Source organism: Bufo bufo, chromosome 1, assembly GCF_905171765.1.
Source record: "Bufo bufo chromosome 1, aBufBuf1.1, whole genome shotgun sequence".
NCBI classification, from domain to species: domain Eukaryota; kingdom Metazoa; phylum Chordata; class Amphibia; order Anura; family Bufonidae; genus Bufo; species Bufo bufo.
Window position 1 is genome coordinate 752,589,153 of NC_053389.1, and position 26,642 is coordinate 752,615,794.

Below are 26,642 nucleotides of genomic sequence, written 5' to 3' on the forward strand. Positions count from 1 at the left end.
TGCTATGCGGTTGATAGCTCCTTTCTGGTTTTGGTAGTGCTGGTGTTTGGTTCTCCACTGAGTTCCTGCTCATCCGCATACTTCGGAGTTAAGTGTCTTTTCCTATTCTCTAGTTTGTTGTATTCCCCTATCTTTTGGTATAAGGCCTGAGGAAGTCTCCTGTTCCTTCAGTTGGGAAAGAACAGGTCATCTTTTGTCCTGACACTATTTCCAGGGCCCTTTAGGGTCAGATAGGGCTCTAGGTTACGGCGTACGAATACATTCCAGACATTGAGGTCTGTTAATACTGATAGTAGTCAGGGCTCGGTTTAGGAATTCACTAGGTGGTGACCTTTCCCTAGTTTCCAGGCCTAGTACCTTTTCCATTCTGTCCTGTGTGGAGTACTTTATTGATTTTAATTCTTGCTCTTCTATGCTTATGAGTTGAGTGGGCACTCCCATCAGAGGCAGCCTTCCCTGTATGAGGGTGGATATATAGAGATACCCCTCAATCACCGGGTAGGACTGCCCACTGGACTCCCACTTACAGGAACAGGGATTGGGATATAGCTCTCCTCATGGTGAAATCAAGTGCAAAATTTTTCATAGAACATGAACACAACTTACAAAACCAAAGTTTATTTTATAAACTAGTAAAGAAACAGAACAGGAACACGACTTGTAAAGATTTTCCTCAGTCATTACATAACTACTACATCTTAATGGCATCCCTGCTGTGTTGCTCATTACATATTCACTTAGGTAACAATGTTCACGAAGGTCACATTTAAAAGCTCCTATATACATTAACATTGTCTCTAAGTTGTGCACACACTTTCTTCGTGTCAATTACTGAGTAACTTAGAAGAGACTGAAATCAACCCTTCATGAGATTGTAAATGTCCTAATCGGAGTCACTGTCACTTTCAGCCTCCTTTATATCTACACTGAACTTGTACTCCTGGTCACATCCCATGTAAGCGTCGCTCATGAAGTAAAGGGTGTAATTGTGTGTCCCTGTGGCTGGAGCCACAAAATCCAATTTCACCTGTGGGAATGAAAATAAAAAGTTCAATGTTTTTTGTGTATTAGATGCCCCATTAAACTTAAAGTATTATAACACCAGCAGATGTCCTATAAAATCACCATAAACGACCGAAGATATAGCGACAATTTTTTTTTTCTTATTATGCACATAGATAATAGTTAGTACTTGCAGTCATTACTCATTGGCTTTTAAATCGTTCCTTGTTATTACATGTAAAGATGGGGGACAGATGCCTAGTCAAAAAGCATGTACGAGATCGTTAGCGAGTAGATGACTCCATATTATACAAACTGATCTATTAACTAGGAGCAATGATTTTTTTCACATGCTGAAAGATTACGATGGACGAGAAACAAGAAATTTGTTGCTAGTCTTTGAATCGTTCATACTTATTACATCACACGATTCTCATTTCGCTTACATGCCTGAGAATCTGTATGATATTCGCTCTGTAATAGGGCTGTTAGAGTTTGGGTAGTATTTCAAGTAAAAAATACTTATATATATATATATATAAATTTAGTCATTGAAAACACAATAGGCCAGTTTTAAGCCAAAGCTCCGTGATGACATATTGCACCTAATTTGTTTCTATACAATCTCAGAGATTTCTACTCAAATATTCATGCCATATGTTGGTGTATATATGGATATCCAGTACTCACCTTGGCCTTCTGCTGAAGTGTGAGTCTCTTGATGGAAATCAGGCTGTTTGATTTAGCATCTCCAATGACAACCCACCACCCCTCTTCACGTTTCTGTATATAAATAAAAAAAAAAGTTATCAAACAAGATTACACAATAAAAGAAGCAAAAAAGCAAAATTAGGATTGTGTATTGTGCCGAGTCGTCACAGAAAAACAAGTTTATGTAGTACACACATACAGCTGTACAACAGATTCTGAAGTTGCTACAGTTTGTGGCAAAGGCTCTTGGAATTTCCCGACTGTAGAACATACCTGGGGGAAGAGGGGCGCAATGACTGGTCCTGTAACTTCCTCTTCTCTTTCCAGCTGCACAAGTACCACAACAGCTCCACCACTGAAAGATCAAAAACAAATCACACCTAAGACCATGACTATGTGGACATCAAAGTCAGCTACTAATACCTTAGGATTTGAAGGGGTTTTCTGACACTTTAAACTTATGACCTATCCTCTGGTCATCAGTATCTGATCAGAGGGGGGGTCCAACACCGGGACCCCTGACGCTCAGCTGTTTGAGAAGGCACTGGCGAGTGCTGCGGCCTACTCAGCTTTCCCTAGCCATGTGATGGCACAGTCATCGGTCACGTGGCCTAGGAGCAGCTCAGCCCCATTGAAGTAAATACCAAGCACAGCCACTATACAATGTACTGCGCTGTGCTGGGTAAACTGCGAGAAGGCTGCAGTACTCTCAAAAGTGTTGTTGCCTTCTCAAACAGCAGATCGGCATGGTTCCCGGGTTTCGGACTCGTGCCAATCAGATAATAATGACCTATCCAGAGTCAAAAAAAAACTTTAAACTGACCAGCCCTTCATGCAAGTCCTTGGAGGAAAGGGATAAGAGGCGCTATGTGCGCCTAGGTGAATAGGATTACTGTGACTATATCCAATCTGTATGATCTGAGTTTCGTCTGACAGGATATATAATGGGGTAGTTGGGCTATTCCCTTAGACAGGAGACAGGCAGATGAACCTCAAGTCTATAGGCAGAATGAAGGAGTTGTAACTTTCCACTCACATTGTCCAAGTTATACTGGACAGGGAGGTTAATTTGTCATCATAATTCCCTAATTCTGGCTTCAAAAATGTACAAAATTAAGTTTTTGTAACTTTTTGGGGACTACTAGTGAAAAACATCTGCAACATTGTGCATTTTACACCACTCACTCCAGTTTTGCAAAGTGAATGGGTATGGTTAGCCCATTGAGGTGATTTAAGCCAAATTTATGCACTGTAAATTTTAACCGCTTCCCCCCGTGCATGCACAGTGGATGTCGGGTCTTTAAATATGGCGCCTGCTCTGTAGCAGAGTGGGCGCCATACACACTGCGGGCCTGCTGTTTTACATAGCAAACATTCAGTGGCAAAGTCTATGTGATCACAGATGCCATGGTCAACTGCAACACTGAATACTCATGTTATCCTTATGATAAATCTCCTCCAGTTATTTTATCAATCCGAACTGTTGCATCTCTGCTGTATTACCAGCACTTACCTCCTAATGGATTCCTTCTCTGCCACCTCATAAGAGAGTTCAATATTGGGATACCGGTTACAGAACCTGGCCACATCGGCCATCTGACCATCGGAGAGTTGCAGCAGCTCTGTACGATCTTCGTCCTCCATCTCCATAATATCAAAAACACTCTCCACACCCTGCATTGCAAGAGAAATTAGCAGTCAGCAGTGTGCCCAGAATGGCATACGCTATGATAACACAAGGAGGCTGTAGTAGCGCTGAAAGTGCCATTTTACCTTATCGGTACACCTCTTGATATGCTCAGTAGTGAAGTGCGGCAGCTGTTTCAGATAAGAGTCCTTGGACCACATGGCTTGGGTGACCATTTGTGCCAATTCCATAGCAGCAAGAGCTGGGCTCAGCCAACCATTACTGGAGAGGACATCTACACATGCCTGGATGAGCCTGACTGCCTGGAGAAGAGAGAGTTTACAACCGGTAAAACATTATGATGAGTAGGGATGAAACATCCGAAGTCGATTCGCATAAAACTTAGTTCTAATACTGTACGGAAAAGGTACCTTGGAACCGAACCAGAGTTCGGGAAATGTTATTTTACTGTACAAATTAATCTATGAAGTTATTGCACGAAGTCTCGCGAGACTTCGTGAAGCAATAACTTTGGCTCATCAGAGCCAATACATTCTAATACTGTACGGAGCTGCTGCTCTGTACAATAGTAGAACGAAGTTTCATGCGAATCGACTTTGGCCGTTTCGTCCAAAGTCGATTCGCTCATCCCGAATTACAAGGAGTCGCTGTGGGAGGACTTAACGAAATTTCATTGCGGCTCATTTCTCACCTTACTAAGAATCTCCTCAGTGTCTGACTGCAGTTCTGCGCTCAACTGCATTCTGGAGAGGTGAGCCTGAAGCAGCAGGTTGGTCTTCACATGTGGGTCGTTGAACTTGGGATTAGTAAGTTTGTGTGGGACTTTCTGTGCCAGCTGGTTGTGGGAACGGTAAAAGAGGAGAATAATTTTAATCATGGCAGATTACAACACCATCAGAACTCCAGAACCAGTTTCATATGCAGTTATCCTGTGCTCACCTGACGCAGCAGGTTGTCTTCATGGTGGCGGATAGGTATGCTCTCATACTCTGCTGCATTAGAGATGATTTCAATTAATCCCCTCACTTTGGTCTTGGCGTTCAAGGACATGCTAAACAGTTCTGGGGAAGAAAATTAGAAAATGAATGAGACTGGGATGGAGCGATAGAAGTCTCCTCGAGGAAAAAAGTTTGGAGTAAGGAGGTTGTTGTCACCTATGGTGGTGTAGTTGATGTAATAATAAGCAGCTATCATGCCCAGATTAAGAGGAGCAACATCCATTTCATCTTCAATGCTGATACATTTGGACTGTTCCAGGTCGCTGAGTGTGTGTTCAACCAGTTCTGACAAATGGTCCGATAGATGTCTGTGTGACACACCTGAAACAAGCCCACAAATGACAGTGACATGTTAATTACATACTTGAGACAAAGTGGAGCCATAAGACAAATGATACCAATATTAATCCCGTGCTCACCCTGCAAATTGTAGTAATTTGGGTTCTGTGTCATTCGCCTGTACAGGAATGTCCAGGTCAGGTAATCCACTGCATCCTGCTTGTTTTCTATGGTCTTGGTGACAATCTCGGCATTGAAATGGTCGTGTAGGCAGTGATCCAAGTGAGATTCAACTGGCAGAGGCTCATAGAGGAATTTCTTGAAAAAGTCCTGGAAATTGATAAATGAACAGTTTGATAATCTTTTTTTTTTATTTCATATTGGCTAACTATATGTGAAAATTCTGTGTTTTTTAAATTAACTCCATGTATTCTATTTCATGTCCTGGCTCTTTTTCCTCTTTGTTTGGAATTTTAGCACAGCAGTTAATCTAGCCCAACTCTCAGTCAGGCTATTACTGCCGCCCCCTTGTAGTATCTCAATTACAACATTACAATATTCAATGCAATGTTGTTCTGTGGACATATTTATCTAGGCCCATCAATAGAACAATACATCTAAAACTGATATTCCAATTCTATACCCACTATTACAAGGAGGATCACTCTTCAGCTAAGGCTACTTTCACACTACATACATCATGGATCAGCAAAAACGCCTCAGTCATAATAAAACAACCGTCTGCATCAGTTATGAACGGATCCGATTGTATTATTCTTAAAATAGCCAAGACAGATCCATCTCAAACCATTGAAATTCAATGGGGGACGGATCCGTTTTCTATTGTGTCAGAGAAAACTGATCCGTCCCCATTGACTTACATTGTGAGTCATGATGGATCCGTCTTGCTCCACACATCGCAGACAGAAAAACGCTGCTTGCATCGTTTTATTCTGTCCGCGATGAGGATGCAACCAAACGGAACGCATTTTGGTGGATTCCACTTCGTTCAGTTTTGTCCCCATTAACCCCTTAAGGACCCTTGCCGTACATGTACGTCACAGCTGGACGTCACTTAAGGACCAGTGACGTACAGGAGTTGAGCCCGCCCGATCAGCGGCACAGGGATATGCAACAGGGAGTCACTGACAGCCGGGTCCCTGTTGCATATCCCGGCATCAGTGAAAACACTGATGCCGACGCATTAACCCTTGCACTGCCGCAGTCAACGCTAACCGCGGCGGGTGCAGGGAAGGCAGCCTTCCCTAGGCATCATGGCTGCCTTCCGTGAGAACCTGTGACATCCAGCCCCCTGGATCTCACAGGCAGGACACTAAGTGTATTACAGTGAGTAATACACTTACAGCCAATGCATTTCAATACAGAAGTATTGTAATGCATTGTAAACAGGATCAGACCCCCAAAAGTTGAAGTCCCAGAGTGGGACAAAAATAAAAAGTAAAAAAAACGAGATTTTTGTATAACTTACCAGTAAAATCTCTTTCTCGCTCTTTCCTTGGGGGACACAGAAGACCTTGGGTATAGCTCATCTCCATAGGAGGCGTGACACTAAGTGAAAGCTGTTAAGCCCCTCCTCCACAGCTATACCCTCAGCCTGGAGAGAGAGACTGCCAGTTGCGTGTCCAAGCAGTGAGAAAAGGCAAAGTCCAACAAGGAACCAACAAGCCAACTACCCAACGGGTAACACAAACTCGGAAACCGTGTAGAGAAAAACAATGAATGGGTGGGTGCTGTGTCCCCCAAGGAAAGAGCGAGAAAGAGATTTTACTGGTAAGTTATACAAAAATCTCGTTTTCTCGCCCAGTTTCCTTGGGGGACACAGAAGACCTTGGGACGTTCAAAAGCAGTCCAAAAGGGGAGGGACCACAGCTCCAAGGCGAAGCACCCGAAGGCATCAAGGAACCGCCGCCTGCAGACCCAGGCGGACCAAGGCAGCATACGCCGAAGCCAGAGTATGCACCCTGTAGAACTCTGTAAAGCGTGCACGGAAGGCCTGTGGCCGCCCTGCTCAAATGCATGGCCGAAGCCCAATGTCTCCGGCCCAGGAGGCACCGATCGCTCTGGTGAAATGAACGGTGACAGCAAAGGCAGAATCCTGCCCTCGGTGCGGTAACCTCAGCAATAGCCAATCTGATAAGGCGGAGGAAAACCACCCTGGAGTCCGTCAACTCTAAGTGCGGACCTCCAGGAAACCCAAGAGACCAAACGTCGACAAGAGTCGGAGATCTCCAAGTAAAACCGGCAAGGCCCAAACAACGTCCAAATCGGTGAAGTGTTGAAGCGAAAGGGAAACACCACCTTCAGAAGGAAGGAACGGGATGTAGAACAGCCCTGTCCTGGGAAAAGACATAAGGCTCAGAACAAAAAGGGGCCATTCAGGCACCAGTCAGAGACACGACTGATACGGAAACACAACCGTACAGGACAGACGGGGTAGAGAGAACTTCTGTAACGGCTCCAAGGACAAGATTGGAGCACCGAGAGCTCAGTATGAAGTTCCCAGGGCGATACCGAAGGACAGTACAGAGGAACCAAAGAGCCATTTCGAGTAAGAAGGTCTTGACAGGCCCAGAGGGCCGGGGAACGCTGGAAGAGGAAGAACAGCGCTGACACTTGACACCTCAAGTAAAGGAATCCCAGTCCAGGTCCAGGCCGGACTGGAAAAAAAGACAGAACCATGGGGAGAGAAAAGGTCAGAGTGGGGAATGCACAGCTTCCCACAGAACCCCAGACAAAAGAACCATAAGTCTTACGACAGATCCTGGACGAAATACAGCCAGGAGCGGACAGTAGCAAACCCGCTGGAGTCGCCTGGCAAGCGGGCGAAAAAAACCAATGTGATCAGGCGCAGACCAGTAACACGGGCAGAAGTCGACAAAACTGGTCCCGTCGGCCCCCGGGCAACGTTGTCCCGTATCCACCCTAGCGGGGGAGTAGAAGGACAGACTGAAAGGAACCAAAGGGCCCGCCCAGCATCCGCCAGATGCCAGGACAAGACAGGCTAAAGTCCATGCTGATGTAGCCATGTTCTACAGTCCCGGTGTGGGAGATCAAAGGACAATCTGGACCGAAAGGTAGTCCCCCCAAGTTACCGAGAAGGTAAGTCTACAGCAGGACCATTGACTTAGAATGGACCACGCAATCTGCACTCAGCGGGAGGACAGAACGCGGTAGACTCGGTAAATAGGCACAGCTAATACAGCCAGTGTGGACAAGGGAGACAGTACGAGGCCAAAAGGAACACCGGAACCATCCACATGAACAACCATGCTCTCCCCAGAGGGGAGGACAGTGAAGGAACAGCCTCTGAAGTCTGGCGGGACAGAAGCCACATCGGAGTGATCTGTTCCGAGCGGGAGCCAAACAGAGCCGGCGAGATAAGGTAGTCGAGACAGAGGCCGGCATAACACCCTCCAATCGAAAGGAGGAGTGGGCAACAGGGAAGCCATAGGACAGCTCAAAAGCAGAACCCTGCTACACTGTGAGATGCCCGGTTCACCGCCTCGCAGAAGGCGAATACCCTGAGAACCCAAGGTGGAGGTCCTCCGGACCTGGGTAATCGAGCACCCAAGAGAATTTGGGTGACCTTCCCGAGAAAAGCGGCCCGCACCTGGTAGCAGATCAGACTGAAGCGTAGAGGCGCCAAGAGGAAGGACTCATACCACACTACATCCGAAGAGGAGGAAATTGCAGCAGGCAAGGGAACCGCAGTCCTGCCAGAGCCAACGAAGAATTCGAGGGGCGCTCCAGACAACAGCACTCCCGACCATGTGACCACTAACGCAGGGAAGCAATACCGCGGAAGGACGAATGGGCACGCATCTAGGAACCACGAACACTCCCTGGGATGAAGGGCCAACTAAATGAATGAGTACCACCCAGCTCCGTGCAGCAGAGAGCAAGTAGAGCCCGTCCGGGTCAGGTGGACAGAATGAACTCCTTAGAGACGAGTGCAAGGCTTGCGGCCAGCATCGTATCCCAAGAAAACAAAAGTATGCCGCAGGAAGCAGGTGAGGCATACGTACGAGCAGCCCGTAAGCAGTGAGAAGGCCAACCCACCTACAGGAGGAGAAGGCATAAACGGCCCAAACAACGCACAAGAACGTTCGCTCACTGCAAAAAGGTTAATTCAGCGAAAAAGGGGGCTCGCCACAGAGTGCCACAGCATGTACGGAATTGCAAAGTGCAACCTGAAAGGGAGTTATGCACAAGCCTAGTATAGCATGCGATGGAACGCAAGCAGTCCGCCCCGAAAGGGGGGAAATTGTATCTGGCAAACTGCAGTCTGCAAGAGTGCAAAGGCCGGTCCCAAAAGGGAGTGATGCCTAAGGCCGTACCTACTTCAGAGAAGCAGGACATACCCTATAATCCAGCAGGAGGTCCACCTAGTGAAAGGGGAACATGCAAAGGGTTATCCTAGCATTAAGTGAGTGTGCAATAATACACCCAACACTGACTTAGCGAGAGTGCTACTACTCTGCCAATGAAGGGGGACATGTACAAGTCCAGCACAGCCATACGAGGACAGCCGTGAATCTCATGAGCGTGCCAAATTCTGCCCATGGAACAAGGGGTGGTCACGCACAAGGCCAGCACCGTATCCAATGGGAGTGCAAGCGTTCCACCCATGTTAGAGGGCCATGCTCATGGCCAGCAAGGTATCCGGTGAGAGTGTAGCATGCCGCCCAGAAAAAAAGGGGGGGTAATGCACATGGCCAGCATCTCATCCAGGGAGAGTGCGTGCACCCGCCATGTATGGGAGTCATACACATGGCCAGCAACGTACTGGTGAGAGACAAACACAGTCAGTGAGAATGTGTGTATGTCACCTGAGGAAGGAAGGCATGCCCATGGCAGGCAGCGAATCCAGCGAGAGTGCGTACACCGCCCACGGAATAGGGGTCATGCATATGGCCGACAGCGGATCCTGCGAGAGTGCAAGCACCCCGCCATGTATGGGGTACTTACACATGGCCAGCAACGTACCTGCGAGAAAACAACCACAGACAGAGGGATGTATTTATGCTGCCTGAATCATGCCTATGGCCGGCAGCGGAACCAGTGAGAGTGCAGCATAGTAACATAGTACATAAGTTCATCATAGCCCATCAGAGAGAGTGCAGCGTTCCGCCTATGGAAGGGGGTCGTGCACATAGCCAGTACCGAATCCGGTGAGAGTGCAGTATTCCGCCTAAAAAGGGGGGTCATGCACACGATCGGCAACAGATCCAGTGAGAGTGTAGCGTTCCGCCTAAGAAGGGGGTCACGCACATGGCCGACAGCGAATCCAGTGAGAGCGCTGCGTTCCGCCCATGGAAGGGGGTCACGCACATGGCCGGCAGTGAATCCAGTGAGAGTGCAGCGTTCCGCTTAGAGAAGGGGGTCACGCACATGGCCGGCAGCAAATCCATAGAGAGTGCAGCATTCCGCCTAGGAAGGGGGTCATGCACATGGCCAGCACCGTATCCGGTGAAGGTGCAGCATTCCGCCTAAAAGGGGGTCATGCACATGGCCAGCCGGCAGCCAGGGAGAGTGCAGTATCCCGCCTAGGAGGGGGGGGATGCACATGGCAGGCACCATAACTGGAGAGATGATGAATGCTGCCAACGGAAGGGCCGCATGCACTTGGCCAGCGCCGTATCCTGGAAGAGGGCAGGAAAACTGCCTAAAAGGGGAAATGCCCTAGCACCGACGCAGGTTGGGAGCGCAACACTATGCCGCCTGTGGAAAGAGGGCATGCAGACATGCAGCACTACTGATGAGGCTGCAGCGTCCTGCGCAGTCCAATAGAAATCTGTTATATATATATATATATATATTTTTTTTTATTAAAAACACAGCCTCTCTGAGGCTAAAGGGGGCCACCATATAGGGGCACAGATAGTCAGGAAAAAGGGGGGGGCCAGCCATACAGGCCCATTGGGAGCCGGCCTGTACCCAAAAGGGTTAACATGGATCCGGCCTGGAGGGCGGCGCTGCGATCCCCTGGGGGCGGAGGAACCTCCCGGCGGGAAAAATTCGCGCCTGGAGAAGTTCCCGCCCCCTCCACCAGAGGCCGGAATTTTGCGGCCTAGCAGGCCGTGAGGCCGGGGTCTAAATTTGCGGCGCCCGGCATGTACCGCCGGAAGCTGAGGCGGAGTGGCGCATCAAACCGGCCGCGGGTGCCCACCCCGCGGGCCGGCCGGAATTGCGGCCCAGCAGGCCGCGAAGCCTGGGCCACAATTTGCGGAGCCCCACCGACCGGCACCGACGGTCGGCCGGGGCCTGCTGAAGTCAAGCCCAAAGCCGGCCGCGGGAGCCCACCCCGCCGGCCGGAAGAGTCAGGGGCCCGGAATAGCGGCTTGCCGGCCGCGGGAGCCCACCCCGCCGGCCGGAAGAGTCAGGGGCCCGGAATAGCGGCTTGCCGGCCGCGGGAGCCCACCCCGCCGGCCGGAAGAGTCAGGGGCCCGGAATGGCGGCTTGCCGGCCGCGGGAGCCCACCCCGCCGGCCGGAAGAGTCAGGGGCTCGGAATGGCGGCTTGCCGGCCGCGGGAGCCCACCCCGCCGGCCGGAAGAGTCAGGGACCCGGAATGGCGGCCTAGCAGGCCGCGGAGCCTGGGCTAAGATTTTTGCGGCGCCCGGTCGCACCAGAGTACCAATGTCGGCCGGAGGCGAGGCCTCACTCCACAGCCGTCAGGAGCCTCAGGCCTTGAGCAACACTCCGGTAGGAGATGGGGGACCCAGAGACCGGGTGCCTGTGGTAGAAATAAACTATGTTGCCGCTTCTGTAGCTGGCTGTGGAGACAGCCACTGGCTGCATGTCTATGGGAGCCAGGCAGAGGAGGGGGGGGGGGGGGTAAGGCAGAAGGAGATTGCCGCTCTGCAGGTGCCAGCATAGATCCAGCAGGGGACTAGAGGCCCAGTATGGGGGTCAGGCATGCAGGAGACCGGGGGGGACGGGGACGTAGGGCTGGAGAAGCCTCTCTCTTACCACAGCCGTCTTCACCTTCGGTCCATTCCAGCAGGGTCGCCCCTTCAGCTACTGGCACCGTAGTGGCAGGACGCTGGAAGAGGGACTTGGCGTGCGGGCGACCCTTGCGCTGGCGGGATGCAGGGGAGCAAGGCTGCCCTGGTCCACCTTGCCTTCTGTGGGGGAGGCAGCAGTGCGGGTGACCGGCACTGGCGCAGCTCAACCCCGGGAGAACAGAGAGGTCTAGTGCGACTCTGTTATCCCTGATGATCTGGAACAAAAAGAAAATAAAAAAGTAAAAATCTAAAATTTAAACAAGGAGAATACAGCCCTGCAGAGCAGGGAGTGTCTTGCCTCCTTGGACACTAAGCAAAAAACTGGCAGTCTCTCTCTCCAGGCTGAGGGTATAGCTGTGGAGGAGGGGCTTAACAGCTTTCACTTAGTGTCACGCCTCCTATGGAGATGAGCTATACCCAAGGTCTTCTGTGTCCCCCAAGGAAACTGGGCGAGAAAACGGTTTTCCATAATAAAAAAAAATAAAGTTTCAAGTAAAAATAAAAAAGGCCCTTTCCCAAAATAAAACAAAAAATTGGAAAAACAAGTTATAAAAAAATAGGAGACATATTTGGTATCGCCGCGTCCGTAACGACCGGCTCTATAAAAATATCACATGACCTAACCCCTCAGGTAAACGTCAAAAATAAATAAAAACGGTGCTTAAAAAAACAAACAAAAAAAACTTTTTTTTGTCACCTTACATCACTAAAAGTGCAACACCAAGTGATCAAAAAGGCGTATGCCCCCCAATATAGTACCAATCAAACCATCATCTCATCCTTAAAAAAAAAAGGAGCCCCTACATAAGACAGTCGTCCAAAAAATAAAAAACTATTGCTTTCAGAATATGGAGACTCAAAAATATTTTTTTTCAAAAATGCATTATGATGTCATATTTGGTATTGTCGCGTCAGTAACAATCTGCTCTATAAAAATAGCACATGATCTAACCTGTTAGATGAAAAATAAAAACAGTGCCAAAACAGCTATTTTTGTTACCTTGCCTGACAAAGTGTAATATATGTCGGGCATATTTATATCTGCATATTAAGGTCTAACAATATTAGAACCAAAATGAAGATTCGCATTACCTTTAAGAGGCCGAACTCTGTTGGAATAAGCCAGAAAGGTCAGGATAAGTTTAACCAGTACGGAAAGTCACTGGCATGCAATGTATATTGTTTTAAAAGTTATTGCCAACAGATGTGGTATCTTAAAGAATATAATGGGTCTCACATAAACTGTCTTAACTACCGGGGTCAAGAGAGGTTATTGCTTAAGACAATGGTATGCAGCGTTATTCCATATAATGACCAGTATAAAGTATATATTCACGTGTGATTGCATATAATTTAATGTATTTTAACCAATGATATATATGTTTGTATATTCATATCCAGTTATTGATAATAGATATATATATATATAATCTATCTTATATTTATATCTATATATATATATATATATATATATATATATATATATATATATATATATTATGCCACATATGCATCAAAGAGTATATTCTTTTAGAGAAGAGCTCAGTTATCTTAGACGGCAATTAGTCAGTCATTTGGATGGCTAAGATACACAAACTGGATAAAACTTTGTAAGGACTATTGTATTCCTATCTGCCCCATAAATTCAAGGATTAGGGAAACTTCTAATACCGCCAGTCGGTCTGAGCAAAGTGTCAGAAAGAGTACCTCCTTGGTTGATGGAATGGGGAAAGGTTAAGGAAGTCATGGGAACAGGTTAGATATGTGTTCATTTGGCATTCCTGAACATTTAAATTTCATATATGAAACAGTGCCATCAAGTGGTAGATGGGCAGAAGTTTCTAAGGAATGCCAATTAAATGACATCATCCCCATGATTAACATACTTCACACCCACCTTATCTAATTGGAAATCCCTAATCCAAGAGGGGAGGGACATAGATAAGGATTAGAATATCTGATCCAGTTTTGGAGATCAGGGAATATTCAGATCATCATCATTACTTCACACGTCAGGAACGTACCATAGGACGTCACAGATCACAGAACATCTTCACCACTTCCAGTCCTAAAGAAAAGCTCCCTACACCCTAAGGAATTCTTCCAAGGACACAACTGAGACTCGCAAAAGAAACTGACAGATCTAAATCTTGGAAAGCTGGGTCCCTTCTAAAAGCTCTTTATCCCAAAGCCAGGGGTAATGTATAATTTATTTCATTTGCAGTAATTATAAATCGCTCCAATTGGCATATAGTTGAGACCCCAATATCAGTGGGTCAATAGTGTTAAAACAATAATTTTATGGGAAATTTTAATGAACATGCAAATCATTAGAATTCCTGTAATATTTCTATCAGAGTGGGATCTCTGATCGGATTTTATTATCCGTAGTTAGGCCAACGGGTCTTTGATTGAGCATAAGGGATTTTCCACAGATTCATTTCTATTGTTTTTCGTTGCATCATAATGTTTTGATAACCAGTATACTAATCGGTAATAATTTGATTAAAAAAAGGAGTAGCATTGTATTGTACTTAGTGTAGTAAATTAAGTGAGAATGGCGTAAACGGTGGAGCACCATCTTGTGGTCAATTTTGATATTGTCCTTGTATTAATTTGTATGCCATTTTTACTGTATTTATTTGCAATAAATTATATTTTATATAATTAATAGCACCCCGTTTCATTAGCTGCACGAATTGACTTTAGATCTCATCAATAAAAGAACTGGCGTTTATATTTCCGCCAATTAAATTTTTCATTTTTTATAAAAATATGAAATCATAATTTTTATGATTTCATATCTTATATGAAATAAATACTAGACATATAGAGCAACCAAAAATCATATGTACCCTAAAAATAGTATCAACAAAACTGCCACCATATCCTGCAGTTTCCAAAATAGGGTCACTTTTTTGTAGTTTCTACTCTAGGGGTGAATCAGGGGGTCTTCAAATGTGACATGGCAAATTAAAATGATCCCAGTAAAATCTGCCCTCCAAAAACCATATGGCGTTCCTTTCCTTCTGTGCCCTGCCGTGTGCCCTGTACAGCAGTTTACGACCACATATGGGGTGTTTCTGTAAACTACAGAATCAGGGCAATAAATATTGAGTTTTGTTTGGCTGTTAACCCTTGCTTTGTTACTGGAAAAAATGGATTAAAGTGGAAAATCTGCCAAAAAAAAGTGAAATTCAGAAATTTCATCTACATTTTCCTTTAATTCTTGTGGAACATCTAAAGCAGGCATGCTCAACCTGCGGCCCTCCAGCTGTTGCAAAACTACAACTCCCAGCATGCCCGGACAGCCTACAGCTATCAGCCTACAGCAGGGAACGATAGGAGTTGTAGTTTTACAACAGCTGGAGGGCCGCAGGTTGAGCATCCCTGATCTAAAGGGTTAACAAAGTTTGTAAAATCAGTTTTGAATACCTTAAGGGGTCTAGTTTCTAAAATGGGGTCATTTTTGGGTGGCTTCTATTAAGTAAGCCCCACAAAGTGACTTTAGACCTAAACTGGTCCTTATAAGTGGGTTTTGGAAGCAAGATTTGCTTTTAAACTTCTAAGCCTTCTAACGTCCCAAAAAATAATGGCATTCACAAAATAATCCAAACAAAGTAGACATATGGAAAATGTAAAGTAGTAACTATTATATGAGGCATCACTATCTGTTTTAAAAGCAGAGAAATAAAAATTTGGAAAGTTACAAATTTTTCAAATTTTTTGTAAATTTGGTATTTAAAAAAAATAAAAAATATTGACTGAAATTTACCACTAACATGAAGTACAATGTGTCACGAGAAAACAATCTCAGAATGGCTTGGATAAATAAAAGCGTTCCGAAGTTATTACCACAAAGTGACACGTCAAATTTCCAAAAAATGGCCTAAAAAATTGCAGGGTCCTGAAGGGGTTAACAATCAATGGGGACAAAACAGAAGCGTTTCTTTCCCCCCCCCCCCACTATTGAGATCTTATGACGGATTTCAATAGCAGAAAGGAAAAGCGCAAGTGTGAAAGTAGCCCAACATCATCCCTCTCACAGCAGCAGTAAACTGAATTAGGTTACCCTATCTATATAAAAGTTCTCTCCGTACTGACTGATACAGTTAAGTATTCCATTGTCAATGGTACAGTAATGCAGAAATTCAATTCAAAAAAGTATTCTATGACTATTGAGTTAAAAAAAAAACTGACGGAAATGTCCCTTCAAAAAGAATAAAAAAGCAACGAATATACCAATACTGGCAGATAAAAGGAGAAATTGTAACTAAACAAGTTGATGTAATAAATGTGATATATGATACATATTATTGATAAGAAACTTTGGTAAAAGCTGCGGTTTTGCATTATAATTATTCATCAGGATATCCTCAAATCTCTAAGGAATATAGTTTTTCTACATGTCTGCTATGAAATGGTTTAATGTTTGCGTTCAAGTTCTGTAACTTTCTAATATTTCTCTTTCTCACTGCCTCACTATTTTTAAAATCTACAATTACTGTGAGTGACTGGAAACATTTGGTTAACGGTCATGGGCTGAAAGGCCTAGTTCTGCTTACACAGGTGCCGGCCTTGTTACACAGAGTGCACCTGTTTCAGTCTGATACGGCTTGGACAGCCTTGTATTAGCCTCTGCCTACAAAACCAGAACGATAACATTCACTGACAACAAGCAAACATACTGAAGATGATGAGACAGTGAAGCAAAGTATATTCGAATGTAACCGGCAAGGTCCATTTTCTCACCTTCTTTGATCCTTGACACATAATAACACAGCGGCCTTCGTCATCTTGTAACGGTCGATTTGCATATCCCACCATTTGAAGAACATCATAGATTGGATAGTCCACATACCTGAGAAAGGGAAAATATTAGCGGGCAAAAGGCAATTAAAGAAATAACCCTCAAATTGAAAAATCTGCGATACGTACGCATGAATCTTCCCGTTGTAATATTGAGAGTCCATAATGATAACCAAATGAGCAGAAATGTTCAGACCCCAGCAAAGGCTGCGAGAAGCTACGATCACCTGCACCGCCCCTATTGTGGACGACAAAAAGAGTGGTGGTCTAAGATAGCGGAAAATATCAACTGCATATGGTATGGGAGAAAAGAAACGGAAGACTGGCGAAAAATCCTGAAAGAAAGCAATTACACATGGCATTCATGGACAGTTCTTACAGGTAAATTGCACAGGGCAAAGGCATTTTTTGGAGATCCGGTGACGTACCGGGTTCTTCATTGGGCTGCCAGGAAGCCCGGTGACATCACCGGCACTGATAGGCGGGCTTTAGCGCTGCCCTACCCAGTAAAACCGCCCATCACACAACCAGGACAGATTTATATACACTTGACGTAACCAAATGGGAACAAGGAAAGAGACTGAAAACTGAAGAACTTAGAGGTATTGCAGCAAATTGTACAATTTTCCGATTTTCTGTTTTACGTTTTTCACAGTACATACCTCTAAGAAAATTAAAGCTACAAAAAATTTGATTAGTAGGAAAATATTAACAAAAAAACCCCCTGATATATTACCGGAATTAAAGAGCTGTTCCACAATGCGCCTCTCTAAAGAAGAGAGCCCTTCGTGCAGATATCCCACACCATTCAGCAAGGTCTCCTTCAATGTGTTATCACTGAGCTTCTCCAGGTATGGTGCCAGATCTTTTTCTGTGCAGTGAAGGAACCTAAAAAAAAATAAATAAATAAAACACACAAGACTCAATCAGTGACGTATTACATAAAGCATCTTCTATGCAAAAGCATTGGATACTAGCCATACCGTTGATGCTGGACATCGGAGGCGCACGTAGTGAGTATGTCAATGGCCGTGAGCCGTGTCTGCTTCCGAGATGGAACAAAGACAATGATGGGCTTTTTGGGAGAGTGCTTCACGATGGCGTGGTAAACTGGCTTGGCCATGGAAAGCAGTCTGGTTTGTGTATGACTGATGTTAAAACCCTAGAAGGTAGACATGGAGTTATTAGTAGCGGGCAGCTTAAAAACACCATACACATAGGAGACCACTAAATGTACACCATAAAGTAAAGATCACCACACCACTACTAGATTACTACTACAATAGTCTGGCACAGATCTGCTGCAAGCCTAATATCTGAGGGCACCCTCGGATCCTGTCTGCTGTCCATACTTGGCCAGTCCTCAGTTTTTTCTGTGTCTGGCAGAACATATTGAGGCCCTATTAACACCGCAAGTCCGCCACATATCCTGCGGCAGAAACCCCTCTGGTTTCTTAATGTGAATGCTTCAGACTCTCTTGCAGTTTAGCTAAAGCACAAGTGTCCACCCGGCACAGTTCCCAGCAGCGTCCACCGCAACTAAAATGGACATGTCCACTCTTGGCATAGTCCTGGCTATAAACGGTGGCCGTATAAAGTGCAGCGTGGCCTCGCACTGATTGGAGGCAGTTTCATCGCAGCAGACGGTGGCTTTTTGGCGAGAACTCTGCACCAAATTCCACCAGCAAAATATGTGAACAAGGCCTAAAGGCAAGTGGGCGACCACAAATCATACATCTACAGCTTTTGGGCAGAAATCATGAAGGCACATCTAGAAGTTGATGATAAAAGTAAACTCTTGTCAGTCAGTGCTTGCCTGCAGAGAACTTAAAGTAAACCAGCAACTGGATCTGAATACTTCTGTAATTGCATGTAATTAAACATTTATTCTAGGCATTGAGTTATTCAATGACATCTATCTGTATATGGCCAGCTGAGACAGGAGCACATGCTCAGTTCCATCCTTTAACCCTTAGAGGACCCTGAGATTTTCCATTTTTGCGTTTTCGTTTTTCACTCCCCGCCTTGACATAGTCATAACTTTTTTTTTTTTCTGCTCACATAGCCTTTTGCGGGGCGATCTGTACTATTTAGTGATAACAATTTGAAGTGTGTGCGACTTTTTGATCACTTTTTATAAAAAAAAAAAATTAGGGAGTTGAAGTGACAAAAAAAAAAAAAATTGCAAATTGGCTATTCTCTTTCCTTGTTTCGCCATTATTATATTTTAATTGTATGGGCATTTTCACACACAGCGATGCCCATGATGTTTATTTATTTTTTTATTGGTTAAGTATTTTTATTTTAAGGAAAGGTTGGGTGATTTGAACTTTTTTTTTAATAAATGGATTTTTTGTACTCACCGTAAAATCCTTTTCTCGTAGTAGGCATTGGGGGACACAGCACCATGGGTATATGCCCAGCTGCCACTAGGAGGCTGACACTAGAAACAAAAAAGTGTTGGCTCCGCCCAGGTGGGCTATACCCCTCTGCAAGAGCCGAGATACACCAGTCGGTACAAAAGCAGTAGGAACGCCATACACCTGAACAAACAGAAAACTGAACGCCAACAAGTCTTTAACTGGGGAAACCCAACGACCACAAATCGCCGGGACCACAACAAGAAGAAACTCAGTAAGAAAATGGGAGGGATCTGTGTCCCCCAATGCCTACTACGAGAAAAGGATTTTACGGTGAGTACAAAAAATCCATTTTTCTCGTGCATGGCATTGGGGGACACAGCACCATGGGACGTCCCAAAGCAGTCCCTGAGGGAGGGAAGAAGAACGCCATGTCGCCAATCTAAAGCACAGCTGCTTGCAGAACCTTGCGCCCCAGGCTAGCGTCAGCGGAAGCCAGAGAATGAATGTGATAAAACTTAGAGAAAGTGTGAACTGACGCCCAGGTGGCGGCCCGGCAGACCTGGGAAGCAGATGCCTGATGACGCACCGCCCAGGAAGCCCCAACTGCCCTAGTCGAATGAGCGGTCAACCTGGAAGGGGGAGCACGGCCCTTTGCGATATAGGCCTCCTTGACAGCCGACCGAACCCAGCGAGAGATGGTGGCCTTGGAGGCAGGCAAACCCCTACGAGGACCCGCCGGGACCACGAAAAGGGAATCCGAACGACGGAAAGGTTCCGTGAGGCGAAGGTACAGGCGAAGGGCCCGAACAACGTCAAGGCAATGGAGGGATTTCTCCCTAGGGTGAGAAGGATTAGGGCAGAAAGAGGGAAGGACGATCTCTTCATTGATATGAAACGAGGAGACCACCTTTGGAAGAAAAGAGGGAACGGGACGCAACACCACCTTGTCCTGATGGAAAACCAGGAAAGGCGAACGGCAAGAAAGCGCCACCAGTTCGGAAACCCGGCGGATGGAGGTGACTGCCACTAAGAAGGCCACCTTGAACGAGACAAACGACAGAGATATCTCTGCCAAAGGCTCGAAGGGAGAAGACTGAAGGGCGCCAAGGACGAGATTCAGGTCCCACGGCTCCACTGGAAAACGAAAGGGGGGGGCTCGGCGAGCGACACCCTGTAGGAAAGTCCTAACCTGAGCCCGCGAGGCCACAGGACGTTGGAAAAGGACTGAGAGGGCCGAAATCTGTCCTCTGAGAGAAGCCAGACGAAGACCCTTCTCAAAACCGGCCTGAAGGAAGGCCAGAACGTTAGGGACGGAGAAATGAAGAGGGCGGAAGCGCCCAGATTCGCACCAGGCAAAATACGCTCTCCAGGTCCGGTAGTAAATACGGGCTGACTGGGGTTTGCGAGCGTGAAGCATCGTCTGAATGACAGAATCCGAGAGGCCACGGGACTTCAAGACCGCGGTCTCAACGGCCACGCCGTCAAACGAAGCTGAAGTAAATTCGGGTGGTACAGAGGACCCTGAGAAAGGAGATCGTGGCGCAGAGGAAGTCGCCACGGAGCGTCGGCGAGCAGAAACACTAGATCTGCGTACCACGCCCTGCGGGGCCAATCCGGAGCCACCAGGATTGCCGAAACCCGGGCTGCCTTGAGACGCTTGAGCACTCGGGGCAGGAGGGGAATGGGGGGGAACAGGTACAGAAGGTTGAACTGAGACCAAGGCAGAACTAGGGCGTCTACCGCGAAAGCCTGAGGGTCTCTGGACCGCGCGACATAGCGCGGAATCCTGTGGTTGAGACGTGACGCGAAAAGATCCACGTCCGGAGTTCCCCATCGGTGACAAAGTTGGAGGAACACCTCTGGGTGAAGAGACCATTCGCCCGGGTCGACAAGCTGACGACTGAGGAAGTCTGCCGCCCAATTGTCGACCCCGGGAATGTGCACCGCGGAGAGGACGGGAACGTGGTTTTCCGCCCAGCGCAGGATATGGGAGGCTTCCTGCAAGGCCATCACGCTCCTGGTGCCCCCTTGGTGGTTCAGATAAGCCACGGCGGTGGAATTGTCTGTTTGAACCCGGACCGGGAGACCGCGAAGACGTGGGGTCCAGTGAGACAGTGCCAGGAAAATTGCCCTGAGCTCGAGTACATTTATCTGCAGGGAGGACTCCTGAGCAGACCAAAGACCCTGGACTGTGAGGGAGTCGAGGACAGCTCCCCAACCCGAGAGGCTGGCGTCCGTCGTGACCACCCGCCAACTGGGGGGAAGAAAGCAACGGCCCAGGGACACCGTCCGAGGAAGAAGCCACCAGGAAAGGTCCTGGCGAAGCTGGAGAGGGAGACGAACCAGGCGATCGAGACCTGCCTGGGACTTGTCCCACCTGGATAGAAGAAACAACTGAAGGTCCCGGGAGTGGAATTGGGAATAGGGAATGGCTTCGAAGGAAGCCACCATCCTCCCCAGGACGCGCATACACGTCCTGATAGTCAGGGTGGACGGGCCGCGGAGAAGCGTCACCCCCGCCTGAAGGGAGGCAATCTTTTCTGGGGGGAGAAACACCCGCCCGAGGCGAGTGTCGAAAATCATGCCCAGGAAGGGCATCCTCTGGCATGGGACGAGGGAGGACTTGGAGTGGTTGACAAACCACCCGAACTGGGCAAGAGCTGAGAGGGTGATGTGCAGGCTGGACAGGTTGTCCTCCAACGACGGGGCCCGAATCAGAAGATCGTCCAGGTAAGGTATCAAGGCGACCCCCCTGGCACGAAGAAGGGCCATGAGAGGCGCCAACACCTTGGTGAAGACCCTCGGAGCAGAGGCCAGGCCGAAGGGCAGGGCTACGAATTGGAAATGAAGAGAACCTACCGCGAAGCGAAGGAACCTTTGGTGGGAGAGGGCAATGGGGACGTGGAGATAGGCGTCCTGAATGTCTATGGACGACAGGAACTCGTCCGACTCCAAGGAGGCGATCACCGACCGGAGGGATTCCATACGAAAGTGACGGACCCGGACAAAGCAGTTCAGCGCCTTCAGGTCCAGGATAGGACGGAGCGAACCGTCCTTTTTGGGAACCGTGAACAGATTCGAATAGAACCCCCGAAAGCGTTCTGACTCTGGAACCGGAACGATGACCCCTAGAGAGCGAAGGGAACGAATGGCCTGAAAAAAATCTTCTGCCCCGGAGGGGGACCTGGGGGGCGACGTCAGGAAGAACCGACCCGGCGGAAGATCGGAAAATTCGATCCTGTATCCGGAGGAGACTACCTCCAGAACCCAAGCGTCTTCTACACTTGCTTGCCAGACGTCCTGAAAGGCGAGCAGACGCCCTCCCACCTTGACAGAGTCATGCGGAAGGAGGTTTAGTGGACTGGGGGCGAGCAGGTTTGGGCTTGGCATGCCAGGAGGGCTTGGTCTTAAAGGAAGGCCTGGAGGCCTTCTTGTCAGATCGGGCAGGGGGGGCCCGAAAGGACTGCGCCCGAGAGGACGACCCAGGAAAGCGACGGCGGCGAGGCTGATTCTGGGGAAGAAGAGAGCTCTTACCGCCAGTGGCCTCCGAGATGAGCTCCTCCAAACGCTTCCCAAAGAGCTTCCCGCCGAGAAAGGGAAATCAGAGCCTTCTTGGAGGCGGCATCTGCCGCCCAAGAACGAAGCCAGATGGTGCGGCGGATGGCCACAGAGTTAGCGGCCGCACGGCCGGATCGGCGGGCCGATTCCATAGAGGCATCGCAAAGAAATTTGGACGCCTGATAAATTTGAGAGGCAAGCACTGCCAGTTCCCCTTGATCAGAGTCTGGGGGTAAAGCGCGAACAAGCTGTTTTGCCCAGATAGCGCAGGCCTTAGCCACCCAGGAGGCGGCAAACGCAGGACGGATGGCGGCACCCGCTGCGATGAAAACAGACTTGGCCAAAGAGTCGACCCGTTTGTCAGCGGGATCCGACAAGGAAGCCGCGTCAGCCAGGGGAAGGGTAGTAGCCTTCGCCAGGCGAGCAACCTGAGGGTCTACCTGAGGAGGAACCGTCCAAGTATTGACAGATTCCTCAGAAAAAGGATAGGGGACGTCAGAGGCCTTGGTAAGATGAAGGCGCCGATCAGGATGACGCCACTCTTTAGCCAGAAGTGCGTCCAGGTCCTCGTGATTCGGGAAGACCACAGTGGAACGCCTAGTCCGGCGGAAGGACACCGACTCCAGGGAGGAGGAGGAGGGAACGTCCTGCACATGGAGCGCGTCACGGACGGCTTTGATGAGGTCCTGAATGGCCGCAGACATCGCCGAGCACCGCTCTGATTCAGAATCAGAAGCGGAGGAGTCCCCAGGAACGGCGGAAGCGGCTGAAGAAGAAATTTCGCCCGACTCAGACCTAACCGGGGAGTGATCCGGGGTAGCTGAGGAAGAATGGGACCCAGCCGAGGCTGTGCGAGGTCGCTTGCCGGACCTCGTACCAGAGCGGGAACGGACATCCCCGGCGGGGGGGTCCCTGCCCGAGGCGGCCGCAATCTGAGCGGGCAGACGGTCCAGGGACTGCGCTAGGGATTGGGAGAGGCTGGCAAGGTTACCTATGGCCTGGGACAGGGTAGCAGCCCATTCCGGAAGGACCGACAAAGAGGGGGCCGCAGGGGCGGACTGGGTGGGCCTGGGGGGAAGGCACTGCACGCAGAGAGAGGAAGACTGACCGCATGGGAACTTCCTATTACATACGGAACAGGCGTAATGAGTGGAAATGGCGGCAGGGGGAGTGGGGGCCCGACCAGAAGAAGACATGAGGGCGATGGAGGAGCCTGCAAAGCAAAAAAGTGTCAGCCAGAGGCTGCCTACCAGACCCAAGGTGCTGTGTCCCACAGAAGCACGTCCAGAGAGCCGAGTCGCAGGAGAGCAAGATGCGACAGCTGCAGGCAGGACAGGAGCCGGTAGCCGAGAAAGACACGCCCCCCCAGCAGCCCGCGCTGGTGCTGGATTGGTAGGAAAAACACGTCTCCCAGGGCACCGCCCACGGAGGGGAGGGAGGAGAAAAAAGCCCGGGAAGGCAGAAGGCGGAGACGGAGCTCCGCCCCACGTGACCTGCGGCCTAGGCTGGAGAAAAGCCGGGGCCTCGAGTAGAAAAAAATGCTGCCGGAAACGGACGCCCGCGATCGCGGTAACGCCCGGAGGCAGCAGCAGAAGCGGGGACGCAGCGCCGATTCTCTGGGAGTGCGGGGGCCCCGAAGGCCAGGAGTTAGCCGGAAGAAACCCGCAGGTACGGGAAGGAGCCGAAAGAACAGAATCGGCCGTCTTAAAGGGCCAGGCCCTAGAAACGAGGGTGCCCAAGGAAGTTTTCCCCCCGCAAAAAGGATGCCCAGGCAAGCGTGCAGTGCCCCCAAGAGCCATCAGCCTCCCTAAACTAAAAAGGGGGCCAGGACAAGAGGTGGTTGTGGTGGGGCCTAGTCCGGCGTGAGGGGGTGGGGGTGAGGGTGAGTTACAGGATACTGCCATACTCACCTTCAGACGTTTTCAGGCGCAGCAATAACCACCCCCTCGGCGGACTCAACACGGGAGCCGTGGGTCCGCCGGAATTCCGCTGCGGAAGCAGATTAGTGGGGACTGGGTGGCTGCCGGGTACCTGAGTACGCGCCCGCAGGGGGGCAACTAAAGTGGAACACGATGGAGCCACCCCTGCGTCCGGAAGAAACCTGTGAAAAAAATAGAATAAAATAAAAAATAAAATTAGCAGGATGACCTGCAAAACAGGTCATGTCTGCCTCCTACGGACACTAGAACTAGACTGGTGGATCTCGGCTCTTGCAGAGGGGTATAGCCCACCTGGGCGGAGCCAACACTTTTTTGTTTCTAGTGTCAGCCTCCTAGTGGCAGCTGGGCATATACCCATGGTGCTGTGTCCCCCAATGCCATGCACGAGAAATATATATATATATATATATATATATATATATATATATATATATATATATAAACTTTTTTTTAAGTTACCCTGGGTGACTATAGCTGGCAATCATTAGATTGCTCTGTGTTTATTGATGGCTATATAGCAATCATTGAACACTTAAAGGATAACTGTCACACTTAGACCCTAATTTTAATTTTCATATATGTAGTTACTAATAACATGATATTCCAGAATCAGTTACTATTAGACTGACTTACCCCATATTTAATAAGATTCAGCCCTTAGCAACCAGTCTGCATAAAACGGCAATTTCACTTTTCAGTTAAGATGGCCGCCACTGCCCTCACCCCGAGGCTAATCCCGCCTGCCCTCACTAGCCAGTAACAATAGCCCCCCAAAAGTGTCAGTAACCAGAGCCCTCCCCCCCTAAAGGGTTAATCTCCTGCAGCACAAAGGGGTCCTCTTACCACATGTTGCTCTCATTTATACATTGAGCAGAAGGCAGATCTCCCTTCCCTGGTCTGTGCTGCTCCAACTCTGCATCCTCCAGCTCTGCTGAGTGAGGGAGCGTCTGCCAAGCGCAGGGACAGGGAGAAGTGCACACAGCCCAGGCACTGTTATCAGCTGCTGGGGAGGACCTGGCTTTAATCATTTACTTACAGTCCCTGGCTGTCAGTAATCTGAGACGGACTATGCCTAGCAACAGGTAAAAGTAGGCAGTACAGGGAACAAAATTGTGGAATTAAGGGGTAATTGACACAGTGAAAAGTTAAAATAGGGCCACCAAGGAGATATCACCACAATCCAACACTCCAAAAAATATATATACGACAGTTATCCTTTAATTTTCAATATAACAATACAGTGCTGCCACCTAGTGGTCTGTATTGGTATATTCCTCTAATAGACTCCAAAGCCTGCTTGAGGCTTCCGTCTATTAGATTAAGGTTCCCCGATCTCAGCCAGTGACCCGCGGCTTTCGCTTCCGGACTGATCAGATGCCGTGGTCAAATTTGACCACGGCGTGTGAAAGGGAAAATGTATGCGGTCAGCCTTATGGCTGATCGCATACATGTGCCGCGGGTCTCTGCTATTTAAAATAGCAGAAACCCGGCGGCTATAGTGCCAGCTGCACGTGCGAGAGGGCGCCATGTTTAGAGACCGGACTTCCGCCGTACGGCAGAAATCTTCAAGGGGTTAACTGCCACTACCTGCAGCAGACTGTACTCGCCCACTGAGAAAGGGCACGCACCCTAAGCTGACAGCTTGAAATAAATCTAGCAGAACAACTGGATCAATTAATGGGGAGATCTCTGGATCCATGTGAGGTACAGGGCCGGTTCTAGATTTGTTAGGCCTCTTGCACACGAACGTATGTATTTAGCGGTCTGCAAAAAACGGATCCGCAAAAATTACGGATGACGTCCGTGTGCATTCCGTATTTTACGGAACGGAACAGCTGGCCACTTTTGCCGAACGGAAATGGAATGCACACTGAGTACCTTTGTTTTTTTTGTTTTTTGCAGACCCATTGAAACGAATGGTTCCATATATGGAATGAAAATACATTTGTGTACAAGAGGCCTTAGAAAGAGGTTGTCATGTACTGTATGAGGTCTGATTTTCATGTTTTAGGCTCCATTCACACATCCGCAATTTCGTTCCGCATTTTGCGGAACGGAATTGCGGACCCATTCATTTCTATGGGGCCACACGATGTGCGGCCCGGCTCCGGAAATGCAGACCCGCACTTCCGGGTCCGCATTTCTGTTCCTGAAAAAAATAGAACATGTCCTATTCTTGTCCGCAATTGCGGATAAGAATAGGCATATTCTATTAGTGCCGGTGATGTGCGTTCCGCATTTTGTGGACCGCACATTGCCAGTGTCCGTGTTTTGCGGATCTGCAAAACACACTGCGGACGTGTGATTG

The 26,642-nt window shown here is 48.3% G+C and overlaps 1 protein-coding gene and 1 long non-coding RNA gene across 2 annotated transcripts in view; one reads left to right on the forward strand and one right to left on the reverse strand.

Moving 5' to 3' along the window:
* Window positions 1-598: 598 nt before the first annotated feature.
* SNRNP200 (small nuclear ribonucleoprotein U5 subunit 200) overlaps window positions 599-26,642 on the reverse strand; it is a 58,183-nt gene continuing 32,139 nt past the window's right edge. Inside the window, exons 33-45 of the mRNA XM_040414477.1 lie at window positions 17,457-17,635; window positions 17,210-17,361; window positions 16,603-16,711; window positions 16,417-16,525; window positions 4,779-4,968; window positions 4,516-4,680; window positions 4,301-4,422; window positions 4,053-4,196; window positions 3,487-3,663; window positions 3,227-3,387; window positions 1,987-2,068; window positions 1,693-1,785; window positions 599-1,027 (exon numbers count right to left, since the gene is read on the reverse strand). Of these exons, the coding sequence (XP_040270411.1) occupies window positions 884-1,027; window positions 1,693-1,785; window positions 1,987-2,068; window positions 3,227-3,387; window positions 3,487-3,663; window positions 4,053-4,196; window positions 4,301-4,422; window positions 4,516-4,680; window positions 4,779-4,968; window positions 16,417-16,525; window positions 16,603-16,711; window positions 17,210-17,361; window positions 17,457-17,635 (1,827 nt within the window). The 3' untranslated portion in view covers window positions 599-883. The remainder of the gene's footprint in view (window positions 1,028-1,692; window positions 1,786-1,986; window positions 2,069-3,226; window positions 3,388-3,486; window positions 3,664-4,052; window positions 4,197-4,300; window positions 4,423-4,515; window positions 4,681-4,778; window positions 4,969-16,416; window positions 16,526-16,602; window positions 16,712-17,209; window positions 17,362-17,456; window positions 17,636-26,642) is intronic.
* Window positions 15,275-21,391, forward strand: LOC120986128. The gene is made up of 3 exons (XR_005775644.1): window positions 15,275-15,284; window positions 20,585-20,591; window positions 21,168-21,391. It is a non-coding gene; the product is annotated as an uncharacterized LOC120986128 (long non-coding RNA).